Below are 22,506 nucleotides of genomic sequence, written 5' to 3'. Positions count from 1 at the left end.
CCTCACAGCCCCAGGGGAAAGGTATTTAAGTTACAAAAATTGACTATTGTTTATGCAAAGTATTTGTTATTGGGAAGCATGCATACATTTTAGGGTGGGAAGACGAATTATCTGCTATTTTATTTTCACGGAGGAACTTTCCTAGGGGAGAGAAACTTCCAGGAAGGTGAACTAGTCTAAGGAAATTATACACTGGGGGAATTGGCTAGGATTCCTATACAAAATTCTTTTTATATTTTATGCTTTTTCTTTTCCGTCTCAAATTTACAGGGTATTTGCCCTGGGTGAATTATCACCGAGAGTGAGTTGTGTAGAGGATATATTCGTAGGGAGGGTATTTCGTCTGTGGAGGTGAGGCCAGAGTCTCTGTCACAATCGTGAAAATGTTCGGGCATGAGGTAACTTCTAGCGAAAATAACATTACCTCCACTCGGCTAACCACCCTTGGAGTAAAAATACTAGTTTCACCTTAGGAATGATGTATGGACGGATGGATATTGGCTTATCTATCAACAAGTGAAATGACATCATTTTTATACAATCCTAAAAAGGTCTTATACCAAATTGTCCCTGAATGTCTCTCTTGGCTTTTTCCTAGAATTAAACCATGGCTTGATGCCCGCAACTACTTGATTGTAATTATATATCTGTGAGTAAAAAGATTACAAGTGATCTCAACTACTTTCGAGTATTAATTAAAATTTGTTCAATTGAGTTTCAACAATTAATTTTCTTTTACTGACTGTTTCACTGAAATGTAAAATTGGAAATGTACAAGACAAATATTTTACGGACATTAGAGAAACTATCTGAAATGCAACTTATTTGGTGTCGAGGTGTCCGACATTCAATACGGTAGAAGTCAATTTTGCAATTTTATTTTTTAGCTGAAAAATATAAAGTGTTTGCCAAAAGCTTAAAATACAAGACAAAACTTACTCAGGATTGAAGGACCCGACATCGAATGTGGTGAAAGTTAACTCAACTATTTCATCTTTTTTAGCTTGGAAAGTATAAAGTAGACATCCAGTATTTGAAATATGATGGTGATAAGACTTTGGATAGTCTGGACTCTGAAATACCCCAAAAGGCTTGTCAAACGTGGATAAAAATAGGATGCAGTCACAACCTAAAAAAACACATTCAGTAATGTTAGAAAGAAATTAAATTTAAAACTAAAACAAAAATTCCAGCAGTTACTTTGCTGGAGTAGCTTCCCCCTGAAGCTATAGGGGTATCTGGAAATGTTTTGCAAAATAAGATCTATGAAAATCACTTAACAAAGAGCAACTTTAAAAAAGCTTAGCTTTAGATCGTAATAAATGTAACTAGTAACTTGAAAAAAAAAAAGGTAAAGGATACGGCATTAGACTTTACAGTCCCTACCGGCGGTGCTGATCTCCGTTTCTTGGCCCTTCAGCCAGGAAGTGCAATGGGGGGTTGGGGGCCAACCATCCTGTGCTTTCGCACACCCTTCCTGTTTACCTTCCCCAGATTTCTCCAGGTACCCATTTAAAGCTGGGTCGACTCTGGCTAAGCTTACAGAGTCACGCCGCTGACTCCCGTAAACCCATCAAAATCGAACTTTGCGTAAATTAAAACCAGTATGCTTGAAGTTCACAGTTTAAGTTAATTTAATCTAATTATTTTGAAAACCTGCCTACAAAAAGAAAGAAAAGAACGGAAAAAAATTGATAAACAAGGAAAAAACAAACAAAAAACTAAATTTTTAAACTTGCAAAATAACAACAATAGTTAGTAGTTAGTTTCTAAAGATTAATATCTAATCCCACAGACTCATCCTCTCAACTCTCAATGAGTAAGTATACGTAGAAATAGACACAACAGTTCTCTGTACCTGGGGGGGGGAACAATGGGTGAAGAAGGAAAAACTTTAGGTCCACTATTAGCTAGCTCAAAGGTAACATTTTTGGCCTTGTAATTACACAGAATAACGTCTTACGTTATTATAATTTTAACAAAATGTAACATATCAACCTTTATTGTGAAATAAATTTGCAAAGCCTCGATTTTGGACTCAGACATTTCACAGTTCGACACTGATGTCCCTGGGGCTGTATGTATCCTACTGCCCACGGAGGCATTCTTTATAAGTGATTGAACTGTATATATTAAAATTGCAGTTTAAAGTTTTGGTCAAATGCCCTTTGCGGCAGCAGGAGTGCCAAGAGTATTAAAAGAGTGAAGAAAAGACCTTTGATCGACCAGTGGCTGTTTTGTTGACTGCCATCTTTGTCTGTATGATTTAAAAAAAGTAAATTTACACAGTGTGAATTTTTTGTTTTTTATTCTCTCTTTAAAGTAAATAACAACAAAGAACACACTGAATTTCCATCATACGAAAAGTAAAAAGTTACTTAGGAATTTCGGAAGACAGTGACTTAGGCTCAGTGTATTCTGTTTAAATAAATACTTAAAGCCATTACTTGTTACCTGCTAAGTACTTCTAACCTTCGAAAAATTTGAGGTGTATAGGATCCGAAGTAAAGCTTTCGATCTTGTACCAAACCCTTAGTAACTGGTACCAGTTTGTAGAGATGAATTACTTAAAACCTGAACTGCGCCAAATCTCTTAAGGTGTCCCACAGGGATCTGTTATTGGCCCGATTCTCTTCCTGTTATTAATTAAAGACATGCCTAATTGTACCCTTAATAATTGTTTAGTTTTAGTAATGTTACTAAAAGTGTCCAGAATGCAGCTGCGCATTATTTGCGGATGATTTAGTAGTCATCAGCACTGCAAAAACATAAAATTTACTCATGACACGGATGGAAGATAAATTGGATAGGATAATCTTAAGATTATTCTTGGTAAGTCAAATTTTGCCATTTTTTTCCGATCTACTGTTTTTTATTCTTGGATTTAAGAAACTGTAGCACAGTGTGTAATTTTAAAGCATGTTTTATCGATTAAGTGCCTTAGGCTTACATATTGATGAACTTCTATCATTCAAGTGCAATGTACAGTCTGTGAGTAAAATTTCGTCTCATAACCTAGGTATAATGAGAAACCTTAGGCGTTATTTCCTTACGCATGTCCTACGCCTCCTTTATTTTTCCCCTTCCCAAACATATACACTGTATTTTAGTAGCGTCTCGCTGGATTCATTTGCTTCCATTTTCCGGCCTATGCAGTTTTTTTTAAATACGCTGTTCGATTTTTTGTTGGCCTATATCCCTGGGATTCTGTACGGAGCATCTACAAGCGAATAAAGATACTACCAGCTTCAGTGTTATGAGAGTTATAAGCACTTTTTTTTTACTTTTAGACTAAAACATGGCACAAATCTTTCATGTTTTGAAGGTTCAGTAAATCCATGATCCATAATTATGACACTCGATCTACTGGAGATATTATTACTCCATTGATTGTTTCGACCCGGCTGACGTTTTCAGTGCTTTACAGGGGGGCTAGAAGTTGTAATTATCTTGATCAGAGTATTAAAAATAATAGTGATATTTCTTTCTTTAAGAGTGAAATGAAAGAAATCCGTTTTTTGTAAGTGCGAATTTTTCTTTTTGTTTCTTCTTTTTTTTTTGGGGGGGGGGGGTAAATAAAAATTGAATAGTTTATTATGGCCTCTTGAGGTAGGATTTTGGCAGTAATGTTGAATTTTTGTTTTTGGAAGGTTTGCGGTGTCTATTAGGATGTAGGATGTGTAAAGTTCTTTTATAATTTATATTAGTTTTGTATTTTTGCCACCCCTTCGGAGAAGTTTCTTACTTCTCGGGGTGGTGGTTAATGATGACGCTGTTGTTTCTTGGGTTTAATATATATCTCTTAAAAAAAAAAAGCTGAAAAAAATTATCTCCTATTTTACCCCTAATTGTTCCTCTAACAAAATCGCACACATGAAATGAATCCAATATACAAAATAATGTGCCAAAATGGAGAGTTTGTGTACTTAATCAAAGAAAAAACATTGTTGAAAGCTGATATTGATACAGAAGTACGCCTTTCTTTCCTATTTTCAGAAAAGATTTCAACCGCTATTGATTAAGCTGACAAAAAGAGCTATAAATAGCTTTTGTTTGTTTTTCTATTTAATTCTTCACGTGCAAAGGTATAGAGATACCTGAAAAGTCCAGCTTCGATCTGGAGAAACAAAATTTTCCTTAGCTTCTTGTTGATATCCATAATGATTTTTTCCTCTTACAAATAAAAAAGGAATTACCCCAAGAATCCAATTCCGACAAGTTCTTTCCCTTAGATCGGCAGCATTAAAAAGCCTTTTTCTCTTATTATGTGCAAAATGAAAAACAAACCTTGCATTCCAGAAGCAAGGAAAGTTTTCCGGTCTTCGTATGAAAATTAGGCTACAATTATGGTGACAAGGCAATGAAAAATTAATAAAATCTTTGTCACTCAAATTAAGCTTCCATATGTATTTAAAGACCAAAAAGTGTAACAATGCAGGGAAGAATAATTAAAATATTTCTAATTTTTTCTACCCTTCTCTCCTTTCCTTAACAGAAGAAATTAAGGGTCCGATAATTCAAAAAACCCAAAAGTACAACTATACGCACGGGTCAACCTTTGTAGACACATACAACAGGAATGCTTTTGTCCCTTGTCCCCTCCCCAGTTTGTAAAAAAAAAAATATTCCTATACAATTCACCAGGTTTTTTATACGTCTCCTTTTCAAAATTTCATTATCCATGTTTGTGCCTAAGTGGTTATACCCATGGTTGTATATTTTATAAACATTATGCGCATTCCAGTTCAACACGGAACTCTCTTTTGTCATTGATTTTTTCTCATTTGCTCCGTCTATTTCGAGATTGTTCTGTCCCATTTATTGATATTTCTTTTTCTTTTTTTATCTTACTTCTGAACACGAGCAATTGAGCAATATAGTTTTGTACCTAACAGTAGAATAATAGCTATAATGCCGTCAATAGTCAATGAAGGAAAAACGAATAAGTTAGAATAAGTTATAATGAACCAATACTGGTAACCGACGCTAAGTAAAGAATAACCCTTGTCAACGGTAAAAAAAAAAAAAACTATAAAGGAAAAAAAGGATCCCTTTTACTGATTTAATATTCATAAGAGTTATTACCAAACGAAAACATGAACAATAAGAGAAAATGCAGTTGCTTTGATTTAGTAAAGAGTAAAGAGTCTCCCGGTTTTTCGGGAACAACATTTAGGTTATTCTTGGGCTGTTGCACCCGGGAATTCTGAATTGGTCTGATATTTTTCTGAATTGACATGAACAATAAGAGAAAATGCAGATGCTTTGATTTGGTAAAGAGTGAAGAGTCTCCCGGTTTTCCGTTATGCCCTAACCAAAGTATCTGCCAAGGTTCGTGAAAAATAATTTGTGTGAGGATGACATGTATTTTTTGAAAAGTCTGCATCTAAATATTATGGGGTACAAATCTCTTAAAGTTCAATTTTTTTATCTTAGTTGTTAAAAACTCTGATTGAAAAAAGATGAATAACTTAGTTTTTCACTTTTGCAGAAAAACAGCTCCAAGAACGCACATTGTTGCATTAGCTGTAGCTCTACTGCTTCAGGCTCTATAAGGGTTACAGTTTGACCAATTGATTCATTGAAGCCCTGGAATGCGATGCCATATTCATTCCCTGTCACATCATAAATCAGCTTAAATTGATATACGGAGTGGCTTATTTTCACAGAACATATTTTCGACAGAGCATATGATTAAGAATATTTAAATAAATTAAACATAGCAATGAGCTTTTTAGGTTATTCTTGAGTTGTTGAATCAGGGACTTTCTCAATTCGTTTGATTTTTTCCTAGTGATGTAAGCACACCCAGATAGTTCATGGCCAGCATAATGGAGCTGCTAGAACAAGCACAGTTATGCAAAGCAAGTTTAAATGTTACTTTGACCTTCTTGCAGTAAAAAAAAATCTCAAAGGTGGTTAAGTCAATCTCAAAGACATATTACTTAGATTTTTCGACTATGCACACAAAAATGTCTATCTCAAAATTTTGATTGGATGAATTTGGAGACAAAAGTAGCGTGGGAGAGGGTAACTGCCCTCCTATATTTTTGGTCACTTAAAAAGGGCAAGGAAGTTTTGATTCCCTGTCAAATGAGCCCTCACCTGATCTTCTACGATTACTGGGTCAATAACATTGGCCCCTGGAGAAAACAAGCAAAAAACAAACAAACAAAGAAACACGCTTCCGTGATCTTTCTTCTGACAAAAAGTGCAAAATTTCACATTTTTGTACATAGGAATTTTAAACTTCTAATTTGGGGTTCTCTAGAACCCCCATACTAGACTAGAGTCTAGTATGCTGAATCTGATGGTGTGATTTTCATTAAGATCCCTTAATATTTTGGTGATGTTTCCCCATTTTTTTCAAAAATTGAGCATATTTTCTCAGGCTTGTAACTTTTGATGGGTACCATTAAATGTGATGAAATATACATATTGCGAATAAGCATCAAAATTTGGTTTTTGATGTATCTACTATCATAAAGACTCTGTTTCTCAGAGTTTCGGTTAGTTTAATCGCTCCGAAATTACATATCGTTACCACAAACTGTTTGATTATCATCCAGTCTAGGATTTATGTGAAAGCAAATTTTTACATGACGGTAAAGAGAAAAGCTTATGACCCAAAACAACTGATTTTCTCACTTGTTTTCAAAAACATGAGTAAAATAGCCTTTATCCTATTAAAAATATACAAGGCAATGACATTAATTTGGATATTTAATTTATTAGCGTTTGCTTTTGAATTTAAACATTTACTTAAACTGTTAACATCCTTAGTTTGTTCTAGCTGAGTGGCTAGCGCTATATTTGAAATTCTTTGTCCTTGAGGATAGGGATTCGAGTCTTTGTGACACCGGTTATTTGGTTCGGAGCGTTGGTCAACGTTGTGACTCTGTAAGCTCTTTAAGAATCGGCCTAGCTTTAACCGAATACCTGGGAAAATCCGAGGAAAAAAACTATGCCCTGTAGTGGCTCAGTAGGTTTGACTTTAGCTTGGTAATACGAGATCCAAAGATTGAGCCTTGCTGTAGTAATACACTTTTCCCCAGATTTCTCCAGGCCAACGCAGGGAACTTAATAGTCAAAAAGCGTCGTTAATTACTACTGCTATGGTTAATACCCTGCTTGATAATGATCAAAATATATCTTTATTTATTATCCATGGCAAAGAAGATAATGGCAAAGCAGATGGCAACACAGGTTGCAACTGCTATGAAACTTTCATCAGCACTACCTAGCATTAATTGCACCAAGCACAATCCATATAGAGTGTAAACAATCCAACAATCATAAAGATCAAAGGATATATCTTTCTGACGTCTTCCCAGTGACCAGACGTCTTAGTTATCCAGCATACAAGGACAATTGTATTTATCAAATAAACCATCGGAGCTATCCAAACTAGGTGGCCTATACAAGTACTGCTACAAATTGTCACACTGCAGGTACATATTAAACAATGAAATAATACCAAGATTCAGAGTTAATTGAAACATTACGATCCCAAATACTTTTATTTTGTGAAATGATTGTCTCTATCAATGGTTTCAAGAGCCTTGCTTCCGTTTTCCGTAATTATTTTCTACTGTTTGTGCAAATTCAGTAACTTCAAACAGTTGCTATAAAACAGTTGTTATAAAACAATGTTTATATAAAACAACAATAATTCAAAAATTGTCCAATGTACATGGTCTCTTTCATAGTATGTTCCCAACAAGATGGCCAGATCGACCTCAACGTGTTCAATATTTTCATCGATCATGATTCGTCTCAATATTGGGATAATTCTTTCAAGGATTTTCGTGGACATCCTTTTCATTCCTTCTTTTTTGATGAAAAGAGAACCGACCACATCGATAATCATTTCTCTTTTTGGATGAAAATGGAATCGAATATTCTCTTTTCCATTTGACAACATCTTAAAATCTCTTCCAAATACCGAACAGATAAATCACCACTTAAATTTCTTACGACATCCTATAGTATGTTTCTATTTGATCAGCATAGTACTCTTCAAATTGTTGAAGAAGTCTGTCGCACTCTGGAGAAGTTTTATATTTCCCAAACTTTCCACCCCTTAGCTTCGATTCATCCTTGTTTCTCTTCAAATGATCATTAACTGACTGCGTTGGTTTAGTTTAAGCTCAAAGGAAGGAATTGTTTGTTTGCCGCACTGGCTCTTCACAATAAACATGAGATTCATCCCGGAAATTCTTGATTTCTGCTGCCAGGCACTCGAAAATTTCGGGGCTTCTATTACAAGCTTTAACTATTTCTGTAACCCAATATCTCTCAGTTCTAATTTTTTTGTTCCTTTATCCTCGGAAGTCTGAATAAAACATCTATTTAGTATATCACAAGCACTGTTTACCCAATACACCCCTTTGTAAAAATTAGTACAGCTTACTGCATATTGGGACAATGAGTCAGGTCATCAGCTGGTATATTCGTTTTTTCAGGTATATAATTCAGGTAAAAATTCGTTTTTGCTGGTATATTCAGCTGCATATTTGGACAATGAGTCATCAGCTGGTATCTTTGCGTTCAATATTTTAACATGTTTTTCCAGTCTGTGTTTGAATATTTCTATGAGTTTCTTGATTGTTCCTATGTTGTTAATTAATTTTGTTGCTTCTTCAATAAGGTCATCAGTGGCTATAATTCAGCGGCTATAATCTCTTGCTAGAATCTCATTGACAATATTCCAGACTTTAATAGATTCCTCATCAAAATCAAAGTATTTGATTTCACGTAACACGTTTGGTAAGCATATAGTAAATTTTGTAGAATATAAGCATTTAGGAAATTTGAATTATTGAATGGTATTTTCCTAAGAAGTATGTTTAGTAGTTCCTCTTGACTTCATCCTTTTCTACTACTTTGCTGTAGTTATTTTTTTTCACTCTGTATGGTCCTTCAGTTCTTATTTTAGGTTTCGTTATATTTCGAGTTTACAAGTATGATATAACAAATATTTGTATAAATATAATGATCTTAGTGTTCAAAATGAAAAAACTTTATTCTAAGTTAATAAAAGCGATAATTTTATTATATAAATCGAAAATTGATCGAGTAAATAGTTTACAAAGTAAATAGGCTAAATGTGAGCCTGATGGACAGCTAATAGTTTAAGAGTTCACAAGCATTAAGGCTAGGCCCCGGATCGACCAGGTGCCAATGGGCTGCAAGAGATTCTATAATTTAAATGATTTGCAAAGTGTTCTTCAGCAGGCTCCCCAGGGCCTAAAAAGTACATTCGGTCATATGAGTATGGTTAAAACTCATCTTCAGGGGGTATGTGATTGATGTGCTACCAAACTGATTCTACCGCTAAATTGATCATTTGGAATATGTGTTGGTAGCAATGTAATTTGACCAAGCTAGCTGATAACTTAAAATAAATCATCTTTTTTGACTCCTTTTTCTGCGGGAAAATTGAAGACTCCACAGTGAATACATACAACGTTGAAGAATGCCAATGACCTGTAATTACCACTTAGATAATTTACGACATCTTTGTAGGCAGGCTTTTACTGGGTTTCGCACAACAGTTTGTTGGCATTAAAGATTACTATGCCGTTGTTCTTCTAGCGCAATATTTCTTCCTTCTTCGCCGTCATTTTTGAAACGTTCTGATTCGAACTGTCACTCGTCCTCTAAAAGCAAAATTCTTTGTTCTTCTTTGTCATTCTTGATACATTCTGATACCTGCTTTCGCTTGTCTTCTGACCCTACAATTCCTTCTTCTTTACTTTCATTTTCGAAAAGTTTCGACTCCAGCTGTGATTTTCACTGACACTTATCTTCAAATTGCATATTTTTTTTTTCACAATCGCGTATATTCTAGCCTCAACTTTCTTTGTTCTTCATTTTAATTTTTGATTCGCTTTGATCCTCATGGTTGCATGTCTTGTAACCGCATATTTTTCTGCTCTTTCGCTATTGTGTCGTTGTAATTTTCGCTGCTACTTATCTTTTAACCGCATATTTTTTTGTCCTTCAACTTCGTTTTGACTAGTTGTAATTGTCGTATTCTTCATTTGCATTTATCAATGCTTCGGATATCTTTTGCCTTAGCTGCTTGGATTCGACTTGTCGCTTTTGATGGTCTAGCTTATTCATTTCCGACCGTGCATTTACATTTCTCAGGTTGTTATTTAGATCTTATCTCATTTGATGGTCCAGTTTATTCATTTTGAGCTTACGTTTATATCCTCTTTTGTCCTTTTTAGTCCTCCTTTTGACCTTACGCTAATTTACGTAATTATCCTCCCAATGTTGTGAAAATGCTGAAAATGCTTTTGAAATTTACATCACCGAATATAAATACATGACTTTACATATTTCTAAGTTTGGTTTGATTTTGTAAGTTCTTCTAAAACTCTTTCAAAATCTTAATTTCCGAGCGTCTTCACTTTCAATCAACATAATTGCTAAACTATTTATTTATTCCTGATTCATTGTTGATATCAGGTAGTTTTTTATTGGTTTTAGCTGGAAAAGGAGCTCTCTCTAGAAGCAACGCTTACTGGAATTGTTAAAAGTATTTCCTAATTTTGAAAGAACCTTGCTTATTTTGATGGCAGCGCGGAGCCTTTTTAAACGCGGGACATTTGCTCCAACTTCTCTTCATCCGGCCTTGATAAAGGTGAAAATGAATCAGATGGAAAAGCAAGTACAAACTTATGATAAAGAAATGAAACTTTTAGCTAATCAGTCTCTTTAGGGGGATTGACTAACAAAACAAGTTTTTTTCATCTGAAAGAAAGGAGCGACATTAAAACTTAAGACGAGTAGACATTGTTACGTATATACGTATATCAGGGGTTCTTCCCCTCGTCAATACCTCGCTCAACGAATTCAATCTCTTTTGGGGAGTTGGGGGGAGGGTTAATTCTGAAAAATTAGAAAGAATGAGGTATTTTTAACTTACGAAGGAGGGATCGGATCTTGAATTTCATCGGATGAAATTTCATATTAGAAATACCTCGTATCTCAGATCTCATGTTTTAAATCACGACCGGATCCAGTGTCATTGGGAGGGGGGAAATCTTGGAAAACAATTAGAGTGGAGTGATTGGTGGGAAGAATAAGTACAAGTTCTAGATACGTGATTGACATAACCGAAATGGATTTGCTCTCTTTGGGGGAGTTGGAGGGGGTGTTAATTCGGAAAAATTACAAAAATAAGGTATTTTTAACTTAAGAGCGGATGACCGTTCGTGAGGTATTTTGAATTTGATATTAAGAAGGAACTCATGTCGAAGACCTCTTATTTTAAACTCCGACCAGTTCTGGTGACATTGGGGGAGAGTTGGAGGGGGAAACCGGAAATCTTGGAAAACGCTTAGAGTGGAGAGATTGGGATGAAACTTCGTGGGTAGAATAAGCAAATGTCGTAGATACGTCATTGACGAAACCGGACTGGATCCACTCTCTTTGGGGTATTAGGGGGGTCCAGTGCTTCGGCGATTTCGGTACTTCTGGGCGTGCTAGGACAATGAAAATTGGTACGCGTGTAAGGGACCTGCACAAATTGACTTGATAGAGTTGATTTCTCTGATTCAACTATCTCGGGGGGGCTGAAGGGAGAGGAAAAATTAGAAAAAATGAGGTGTTTTTAACTTGTGAGTGAGTGATCGGATCTTAATGAATTTTGATATTTAATAGGACCTTGTGTCTCAGAGCTCTTATTTTAAATGCCGACCAGCATTAAGCCTCTGATTTTTTCTTTTAAATTAATGTATTGATTCTTATAATTTTGCTAGAGCTCATGCCATATGAGCTCTTGGCTCTTCCGACCTCGTCACAAGTGCCATATGAGCTCTTAGCTCTTGTTTTATTCCTTTTTTCTCAGAAGATTTTCGACTTAGTCTCATGGTTTTTGCCACTTCATGGTGTGAAAACTGCTGCTATAAATAGATAGATTGTAACTTCTGCCGTATTGTCTTCTAGTATATTTAAATTTGTGCTTGTATTGTGCCTGCGTCCCCTTAAAAGTTCTGTTTCTTTCGGTAATATTGGTTTGTCTTCTGTTGCATATGCAGACGACGTTCTTCTTGTTGCCCGGACTCGCCGTGGATTGCTTTCCAGTTTTACTATATTAACCAATGTACTATCTAAGATTTGACTGTCAGTTAATGCGTCTAAACGCGAGTTTATTTGTTTTAATAGCCCTTATGCGGTCGCTCCATTCGTTGCTGGGACTACAATTCTGCCATGTTCTTCTTTAGTTAGTTGGCTTGGTCTGTGTTTCGGTCCAACACTTTCCACTACCTTTTCATCCCTAACGAATCAAACCGTGAAAAACCTACGCGTCGCTTACGGAAGAATATCCCACAACAAAATCCGTTACAACCGCAACGGTTTGTGCATGATTTATAACGCTTATTGCGCGCCTGTGCTTTTGTTTTTATCAGGCATGGCTCATCTGTTTCGTAAGAAAAATCTCCATACTCTGCGTGCGGCTTATTTCAGATATTGTAAATTCTTTCTCCGGCTTCCTAGATGGCACCAAAACAGAAAAATAATTGCTCGATTTGGTTTAATAGATATGCCTTCTTGGATTCGGTTTTCCAATGATGATTTATGTAAAAAGACTATCTACTTTATTCACGTTTACGACCCTCTGCAGCCTTTTTTCCATATTGATACTGGTTAATTAGTCCATGTTGTCTTTTGCTAGCTTGAATTTTTTTCCTCGCTGTTTATGGTTTTTTTTTGTTTATTTATAACACTCCGTACTTTGTGTTTATTTTTATATTTTTACGGATAATAAAGTTCATTCATTGATTCATTCATTCATTCATTCTGCAGTTTGACCAGCCGTATGGAATGCGTCTGAATCAGCGGGCTTGCTGCAGGCCCGTGATTTTATAATATATGTTTGTAGGGGGTTTTACCGACCATCTGAATTGATTACACAGCATGCGGCTTGCTTGAGTGAAAAACAGCCAAAGGATATAGATGCCATACAGTTTCATAGCGTGTCTGAAATTTAACTTGAAAACTTGAGGCAGTTTCCTTGTAAAGGTGCCGAGGGCGGGACATGTCATCAACTGATTTTTGATTATTGAGCTTTGATTTCTCTTATTAAAAAAGTCTGCAACTGACTCACTTGGCTCCTTACTTTTAAATTTGATTTTTTTTTTTTTGTTGCTAAGGTTTTTATTTATTGAATCAGAGAATGAACTACTTTATTACCTTTTATCTGTTTTAAAGCCAACCCAAACTATTTTCAATATTTTTTCCACCATTCTGACATATGTTTCTGAATAATCCTGTATTTTTTCAAACGTGCCAGATTTTACTGAATACTAATCGACAGAAGTTCAACTCTATGTGCACTGTATTAATCCTGTCATGTGATCTGTCTGATCCAATCAGAAGTTTTTTGACTGTACTTAATTGTTTTGGTAGTCTTTTTCTTTCAAGGCGTTGTGTCGAAAATTGGTTCAGATTATTTTTTTGGACTTCGTTGGGTGTCTACCAGCGAAACAAGGGAAAAAATATTTTCAATATTGTTTTTATCATTCCCACTTGTTTCAGAATAACCGTGTATTTTTTCAAACGTGCCAGATTTGACTGAATACTAATCACCAGAAGTTCAACTCTACGTGCACTGTATTAATCCTGTCGTGTGATCTCTCTGATCCAATCAGGAGTTTTTTGACTGCACTTAATTGTTTTGAAAGTCTTTTGCTTTCAAGCTGTTTTGTTGAAAATTGGTTAAAATTTTTTTCTTGAAATTCATTGGGTGTGTACTAACCGAACAAGGGAAACGGTTAAAATCGATAAAACGGAAATTCTGATTTTTGATTAAGATATATATATATATATATATATATATATATATATATATATATATATATATATATATATATATATATATATATATATATATATATATATATATATATATATATATATATATAGAATAAATACTTGAAGTAGTACTTGAAGTAATACTGAAGTACAATTTTGGCAAGTACTTGATATTTGATACTTAAGTAAGAATTTGAAAAGTACTTATTACTTGATATTTAAGTAAAAAAACAATGAGTACTTAATACTTGATGCTCAAATAAGAATTTGGAGTACTTGTTGCAGCACTGGTAATAACCCATGGTCATGACACCATTCTTTTATGTAAAATTCCAGTTTTTGGTAAAAAAAAAAGATTTTATTTTAAGTATTATTTTTTGTTAAATTAAAGGACACTAGATATAGCTACTTCCTTGGAATTGATTCATTAATCCACTGATTTATAATATTCCAGTGCATATAGCTGCAGAGAAGGAGAAACGGAAAGAAAAATAAAGATACTTCCAATGCAGAATTTCCTGGTTGCAGCCACTTTTTTTATTTTTCAAGTCAACAAATTTTCCTTATTTTTCAAGCCAAGAGACTGTAGGTTTTTTTTATAGACCACCTTTCACCAAAACAGTTCCAATTTTGTACTTTCTGCTTCGATCTGACACCATTTTTAGGAGGTTAAGGGCTATTTATTTATTGGACGTGTCCTTTCCTTGATTAGTTGTAGCTACCACTACAACCACGACTGTTGCTAAATCACTAAAAACATTTTTGTATTTTATCTAATAATTTTAAAGATCTAGAACTAAGATTATCTTTTATGTTGCATTATTTCAGTTGAAGCATTCTGCCACAAAGTAACAAGTGTCTAAAAGTACAAGCTACATACTTCTGACATGTAGTCTAAATTTTTCCCTACTTTATTCTATATATTTTTTTTCTGGTGGTGCTGACATCATTATAATTATAATATAGGTTTCGATTTTTACGAAAATTATCGTTCTAGCCTACGGTTATGACGCTATTCATCATCTTGTATACGCAAATTTAGTTGTTTTTCTTATAAAAACCGGTTTTATTTTAAATATTGTTTTTTGTTCATTACAAAAGGCATTAAATGTCGCATTTTTCTCTTAGATGAGACATTAAACAGCACTCTATGACTTTCCAGCGTCCATCCAGCTACAGAAGAGGGAGAAACGAAAAAAAAAGATGTTTCCGATGCAGAATTTCGTGGTTGTTGCCACTTTTCTTGATTTTCAATCCAATGCATTTTCTTTGTTGTTCAAGCTAAGGGTTTTAAGTTCCTTTATAGGGTCTTCAGCCAAGGCGGTCCCAATGATGTACTTGTGTTTCAATCTGACACCATTTCTGGAGGTTTTGGGTTATTTTTTTGGCAAGTTGGTCATAACTTACTACGTCATGATAAGTTCTCAAAAATTTTGAGATTTGTCAAGAGAATAATTTTGTTTGAATGTAGTTTAAAACAAAACTACAAATTGCAAAACAATTGTTTTCTTAAAAAGTGTCTTTTTCTTGTAATTTTTTTATTTTTTTAATCTTATGTTCACTTTATTCAGCGTCACCACCTATTTTAGAATTTCAGACGGAAAGCTATTACAGAACGTCACAAATGTCATTATAAAAATAACGAGTGCTTATAACAATGCCACAAAATCGAAATTTGCAAAAGAAGACAAAGAAAGAGATAGATTCAAAACTTAGTTCAGAAGATTCATTAGAATTAAATACGGAGTGGACTATGAATACCAATCAGTCAAATATTCCTGACAAAATAAGAGAAAAAACGGAAGTAGAACCTTCTGAGAATAATTTCGTGGAAGAACAACTTCTTGCAGCTATAGATCTAACATCCCAAAAGTCGCAAAATGGACGGATTGCAGCAATGAAGATTATTTCACAGCTTTTGTCAAAGAAATATCTACCCTCTTTTGCTTTCAACAATCTCTTTACTTTACAAGATTGCATAGTTAAAGGCTTAAAAAAAGGAAGGTCTGCTGAGCAGAAAGAAGCAGCAAAACTGGCTTCCGTATTATGTTTTCAAATCGGTGCTACTGATGGAATAGAAACATTTTATAAGGAATTAAGTCCTCTTTTTCTTACACTTGTCAAAAGTTCTGATATCAGCTTAGAGGTTCGAGAGCAATGCTGCTTAACATTAGGTGTACTATGTTTCATAGCCTTAGATGCGAAGGATGAAATAGAACAAACTATGAAGATTTTGAAAAATATTTACAAAACCGACGACCCAAATGATTCACTGCAAGTGTCCTCATTAAAGTGTGCTGCATTAACATCATGGTGTCTTCTATGCACTTTGCTACCGGCTAGAGAAGTTTATGAATCGGCTTCATCGAACATTTTGACGCTCTTAGAGCTGCTAGAATCTGAAGACCTCAATCTAAGAATAGAAGCTGGTGAAGCAGTCGCACTTACTTACGAAATGGCTAGACAATTTGATGATGATATTTGTCTTGTAGGCAACCTTGAAAATGAAGCCAAGGATGATGTGGAGTCAAAACTTTCTAAGAAGCTGAAACAGCTGGCAAATGACTCCCAAAAATCTAGAGCAAAAAAAGAAAGAAAGCTGCAGAGATCAACATTTAGAGATATATTAAAGGCAATAGAGAGTGGTAAGTCCCCCAATGTTCACATTAAATTTGGCCATGAAACGTTAGTGCTTAATTCATGGTCTCAAAAAAAACGGTATGAGATTTTTTGTGACGTTCTTAGCTCTGGTATTGATTTGCTTCTTGTAGAGAACGAAATCCTGAGGGAAGTTTTTGAACTTGGATTGCCGCTGCTGAAGAACAGTGTGCTTACAAAACTTTCCAAAAGAGAAAGACATGCTGTCAATGCTGCTAGCCTTAAGATGCGTACCAGGAGCAGACAAAATAATAGAGCAAATAAAATGATAGAACGGTGTTCGGTTTCAGACTCTGATTAATTCAAGCTTTCGCCACTTTAATATTTAGTTCATAGAAAAGATAAATAAAAATTACAACGCAAAGTGTAGTGAAGACATTTTGCCTTTTATTGTTAGGATTTAAAATATGTAGAACGAAAAACTGGTATGCTCCATTCTTCTCAATCTTGACATTATTTACAGTAATGTTTATATACTAGATCATAATATTAATTATTTTGAAAGACTAAATAAATCAAACATTAGCATGCAACTTGACTATTTTTTATACGTTTTAATGTCTGTTTCGTAACGTGAAAGTAAAACTTTTTTCTAGTTTAATTTTTCGGTTTTAAGTTGTTTAAACAATTGAAATTATAGATTATATACTAATTGGAGAATAAACGTGCCCCAAGGTGGAAGTACATCCTTTAAACTGGTCGATCCTTATAAGGGGAGGGGGCCTAGCCGACATTCAACGTGTTGCTGTGGCACAACTACAATGTAGTTGTGTCCATGTGTCTCACCTGTGAATATAGATAGATATATATCTATATAATAGCTGTTGGGGTATATATATATATATATATCTATATATATAAAAATAAGTTGTCTGTGTGTGGATCTGTGGATGGATCAGGTGACGTCATGTTTGTTCGCATATGACGTCTGAATTATTTCACACTAATACAAAAGAAGAAAAAACTAAAAAAGGTAAAAACTACAAAAAAAAACTAAAAAGAAAAAAAAACTAAAAAAGCTAAAAAACTAAAAAAACTAAAAAAGGTAAAAATCTAATAACTAAAAAAAAACTGAAAAAAATAAAAAAAGGCAAAAACTACAAAAAAAATAAAAACTAATAAAAAAACTAAAAAAGCTAAAAAACTAAAAAAACTAAAAAAAACTAAAAAAAGGTAAAAAAAACTAAAAAAACTAAAAACTAAAACAAAAAAACTAAAAAAAGGAAAAAACTGAAAAATAAAAAAGAAAAAGAAAACTAAAAAAATATGAATAAATATATATATAAATAAGTTGTTTGTGGGTTATGTCTGTCTGTCTGTCTGTCGAGTGACGTCGTGTTTGTCCGCATATGACGTCTGAATTATTTCACACTAATACAAAAGAAGAAAAAAAACTAAAAAGGTAAAAACTACAAAAAAAACTAAAAAGAAAAAAACTAAAAAAGCTAAAAAACTAAAAAAACTAAAAAAAGGTAAAAAACTAAAAACTAAAAAAAACTGAAAAAACTAAAAAAAGGCAAAAACTAAAAAAAAAACTAAAAACTAATAAAAAAACTAAAAAAGCTAAAAAACTAAAAAAACTAAAAAAACTAAAAAAAGGTAAAAAACAAAAAAAAAACTAAAAACTAAAAAAAAGGAAAAAACTGAAAAATAAGAGAAAAAGAAAACTAAAAAAATATTAATAGATATAAAAAATATAAATATAAATATAATATAAATTAGCAATCAACAAAGCACCGAGACACAAATGACGACCGGGACACAGGGAGTATAAATGACGACCAAGACATAAGTAAAAAAAAAAAACTAAAAAAACTAAAAAAATGGTAAAAACTACAAAAAAACTAAAAACTAATAAAAAAACTAAAAAATCTAAAAATCTAAATAAACTAAAAAAGAAAAAAAAGAAAAAAGGAAAAAAATAAAGGAGAAAAACAAAACTAAAAAACGAATGTATATACAGACCGGGACACCGGGATACAAATGACGACCGGGACACAGGGAATATAAATGACAACCGGGACACAGGGACACAACTACAATGGGGACGCCGGGGGCACAGGGGGATATAAATGACGACCGGGACACCGAGACACAAGGAATATAAATGACGCCCGGGACACTCAAAGAGAAATCACAGACTGGAACACCGGGACACAAATGACGACCGGGACACAGGGAATATAAATGACGACCGGGACACAGGGACATAACTACAAAGGGGACGCCGGGGTGTACAGGGGGATATATAAATGACGATGGTGACTCAGGGAATGGTCGATTAGCAATCACCATCAACAAAGCTCAAGGGCAATCATTAGAATCATGAGGTATAGATCTGAATACGGATTGTTTTCCCATGGACCATTATATGTTGCATGTTCAAGAGTCGGTAAACCTGACAATCTATTTATATGCACAGACAATGGGACAGCAAAGAATGTTGTATATTCGCAAGTTTTACGTAGTTAAAAACATATATATATATATATATATATATATATATATATATATATATATATATATATATATATATATATATATATATATATATATATATATATATATATATATATATATACTAGCTGTTGGGGTGGCGCTTCGCGCCACCCCAACACCTAGTTGGTGGGGGCGCTTCGCGCCCCCCCCAAGCCCCCCCGCGCGCGTAAGTCGTTACGCGCCATAATAGTTACGCGCCATTGTAGTTGTGTCCCTATGTCCCACCTGTGAATATAGATAGATATATATATATGGTTTTAACTACGTAAAACTTGCGAATATACAACATTCTTTGCTGTCCCATTGTCTTTGCATATAAATAGATTGTCAGGTTTACCGACTCTTGAACATGCAACATATAATGGTCCATGGGAAAACAATCTGTATTCAGATCTATACCTCATGATTCTAATGATTGCCCTTGAGCTTTGTTGATGGTGATTGCTAATCGACCATTCCCTGTCCCGGTGTCCCGGTCGTCATTTACATCCCCCTGTTTCCCCCGGTGTCCCCGTTGTAGTTGTGTCCCTGTGTCCCGGTCGTCATTTATATTCCCTGTGTCCCGGGTCCCGGTCGTCATTTGTATCCCGGTGTCCCGGTCTGTATATACATTCGTTTTTTAGTTTATTTTTTCTCCTTTATTTTTTTCCTCGTCATTTATATTCCCTGTGTCCCGGTCGTCATTTGTATCCCGGTGTACCGGTCTGTATATACATTCGTTTTTTAGTTTTGTTTTTCTCCTTTATTTTTTTCCTTTTTTTTTTCTTTTTTAGTTTATTTAGATTTTTAGATTTTTTAGTTTTTTTATTAGTTTTTAGTTTTTTTTTCTTTTTAGTTTTTTTGTAGTTTTTACCTTCTTTTTAGTTTTGTTAATTTTTTTTTTTACTTGTGTCTTTTATATATATTTTTATTTTTTTTATTAGTTTTTAGTTTTTTTGTAGTTTTTGCCTTTTTTCATTTATACTCCCTGTGTCCCGGTGCTTTGTTGATTGCTAATCGAACATTCCCTTTGTCCTGGTCGCTTTCTCTTTGAGTGTCGTCATTTATTAGTTTTTTCCTTTTTTTTTTAGTTTTTTATTGGTTTTTACCTTTATTTTAGCTTATTTTTCAGTTTTTTCCTTTTTTTTAGTTTTTTTTTATTTTTTATTTTTTTTCGTTTTTTACCTTTTTTTAGTTTTTTTAGTTTTTTTAGTTTTTTAGCTTTTTTACTTTTTTTATTAGTTTTTAGTTTTTTTTTTGTAGTTTTTGCCTTTTTTTAGTTTTTTCAGTTTTTTTTTTAGTTTTTTATTGGTTTTTACCTTTATAGTTTTTTTAGTTTTTTAGCTTTTTTATTTTTTTTTATTAGTTTTTAGTTTTTTTTGTAGTTTTTGCCTTTTTTTAGTTTTTTCAGTTTTGACGTCACCTGATCCAGTTTTTTCAGGTGACGTCACCTGATCCATCCATCCATCCATCCAACCCGGTGTACCGGTCTGTATATACATTCGTTTTTTAGTTTTGTTTTTCTCCTTTATTTTTTTCCTTTTTTTTTCTTTTTTAGTTTATTTAGATTTTTAGATTTTTTAGTTTTTTTATTAGTTTTTAGTTTTTTTTTTCTTTTTAGTTTTTTTGTAGTTTTTACCTTCTTTTTAGTTTTGTTAATTTTTTTTTTTACTTGTGTCTTTTATATATATTTTTATTTTTTTTATTAGTTTTTAGTTTTTTTTGTAGTTTTTGCCTTTTTTCATTTATACTCCCTGTGTCCCGGTGCTTTGTTGATTGCTAATCGAACATTCCTTTTGTCCTGGTCGCTTTCTCTTTGAGTGTCGTCATTTATTAGTTTTTTCCTTTTTTTTTTTAGTTTTTTATTGGTTTTTACCTTTATTTTAGCTTATTTTTCAGTTTTTTCCTTTTTTTTAGTTTTTTTTTATTTTTTATTTTTTTTCGTTTTTTACCTTTTTTTAGTTTTTTTAGTTTTTTTAGTTTTTTAGCTTTTTTACTTTTTTTATTAGTTTTTAGTTTTTTTTTGTAGTTTTTTGCCTTTTTTTAGTTTTTTCAGTTTTTTTTTTAGTTTTTTATTGGTTTTTACCTTTATAGTTTTTTTAGTTTTTTAGCTTTTTTATTTTTTTTTATTAGTTTTTAGTTTTTTTTGTAGTTTTTGCCTTTTTTTAGTTTTTTCAGTTTTGACGTCACCTGATCCAGTTTTTTCAGGTGACGTCACCTGACACATCCATCCACACATCCATCCATCCATCCATCCACAGACAACTTATTTTTATATATATAGATATATATATATATATATATCTATATATATAAAAATAAGTTGTCTGTGGATGGATGGATGGATGGATGTGTGGATGGATGTGTCAGGTGACGTCACCTGAAAAAACTGGATTAGGTGACGTCAAAACTGAAAAAACTAAAAAAAGGCAAAAACTACAAAAAAAACTAAAAACTAATAAAAAAAATAAAAAAGCTAAAAAACTAAAAAAACTATAAAGGTAAAAACCAATAAAAAACTAAAAAAAAAACTGAAAAAACTAAAAAAAGGCAAAAACTACAAAAAAAAACTAAAAACTAATAAAAAAAGTAAAAAAAGCTAAAAAACTAAAAAAACTAAAAAAACTAAAAAAAGGTAAAAAACTAAAAAAAATAAAAAATAAAAAAAAACTTAAAAAAAGGAAAAAACTGAAAAATAAGCTAAAATAAAGGTAAAAACCAATAAAAAACTAAAAAAAAAAAGGAAAAAACTAATAAATGACGACACTCAAAGAGAAAGCGACCAGGACAAAAAACTAAAAAAAAAGGCAAAAACTACAAAAAAACTAAAAACTAATAAAAAAAATAAAAAAGCTAAAAAACTAAAAAAACTAAAAAAAGGTAAAAAAACTAAAAAAACTAAAAACTAAAAAAAAACTAAAAAAGGTAAAAACTAAAAGAACTAAAAAAGAAAAAAATAAATGACGACACTCAAAGAGAAAGCGACCAGGACAAAAGGAATGTTCGATTAGCAATCAACAAAGCACCGGGACACAGGGAGTATAAATGACGACCAGGACACAAGTAAAAAAAAAAATTAACAAAACTAAAAAGAAGGTAAAAACTACAAAAAAACTAAAAAGAAAAAAAAACTAAAAACTAATAAAAAAACTAAAAAATCTAAAAATCTAAATAAACTAAAAAAGAAAAAAAAAGGAAAAAAATAAAGGAGAAAAACAAAACTAAAAAACGAATGTATATACAGACCGGTACACCGGGATACAAATGACGACCGGGACACAGGGAATATAAATAACGACCGGGACACAGGGACACAACTACAACGGGGACACCGGGGGAAACAGGGGGATATAAATGACGACCGGGACAAAAAAACTAAAAAGAAATAAAAACTAAAAACTAATAAAAAAAACTAAAAAATCTAAAAATCTAAATAAGCTAAAAAAGAAAACAAAAGGAAAAAAATAAAGGAGAAAACAAAACTAAAAAACGAATGTATATACAGACCGGGACACCGGGATACAAATGATGACCGGGACC

The 22,506-nt window shown here is 33.1% G+C and overlaps 2 protein-coding genes across 3 annotated transcripts in view; one reads left to right on the top strand and one right to left on the bottom strand.

Annotated features, from left to right (window-relative positions):
* Positions 1–22,506, bottom strand: part of LOC136043753 (suppressor of lurcher protein 1-like) — an 840,975-nt gene that overhangs the window by 551,513 nt on the left and 266,956 nt on the right. For both annotated transcript variants that reach the window (XM_065728675.1, XM_065728680.1), the window contains exon 3: positions 940–1,129. In XM_065728675.1, the coding sequence (XP_065584747.1) occupies positions 940–1,129 (190 nt within the window). The remainder of the gene's footprint in view (positions 1–939; positions 1,130–22,506) is intronic.
* LOC136043773 (interferon-related developmental regulator 1-like) lies at positions 15,408–18,957 on the top strand. Its single transcript, XM_065728689.1, has one exon. The coding sequence runs from the start codon at positions 15,488–15,490 to the stop codon at positions 16,787–16,789; it is 1,302 nt and encodes a 433-aa protein (XP_065584761.1). The 5' UTR covers positions 15,408–15,487; the 3' UTR covers positions 16,790–18,957.

Source organism: Artemia franciscana, chromosome 2 (assembly GCF_032884065.1).
Source record: "Artemia franciscana chromosome 2, ASM3288406v1, whole genome shotgun sequence".
Classification (NCBI taxonomy): domain Eukaryota; kingdom Metazoa; phylum Arthropoda; class Branchiopoda; order Anostraca; family Artemiidae; genus Artemia; species Artemia franciscana.
This window is presented reverse-complemented; position numbering and strand designations above follow the sequence as displayed.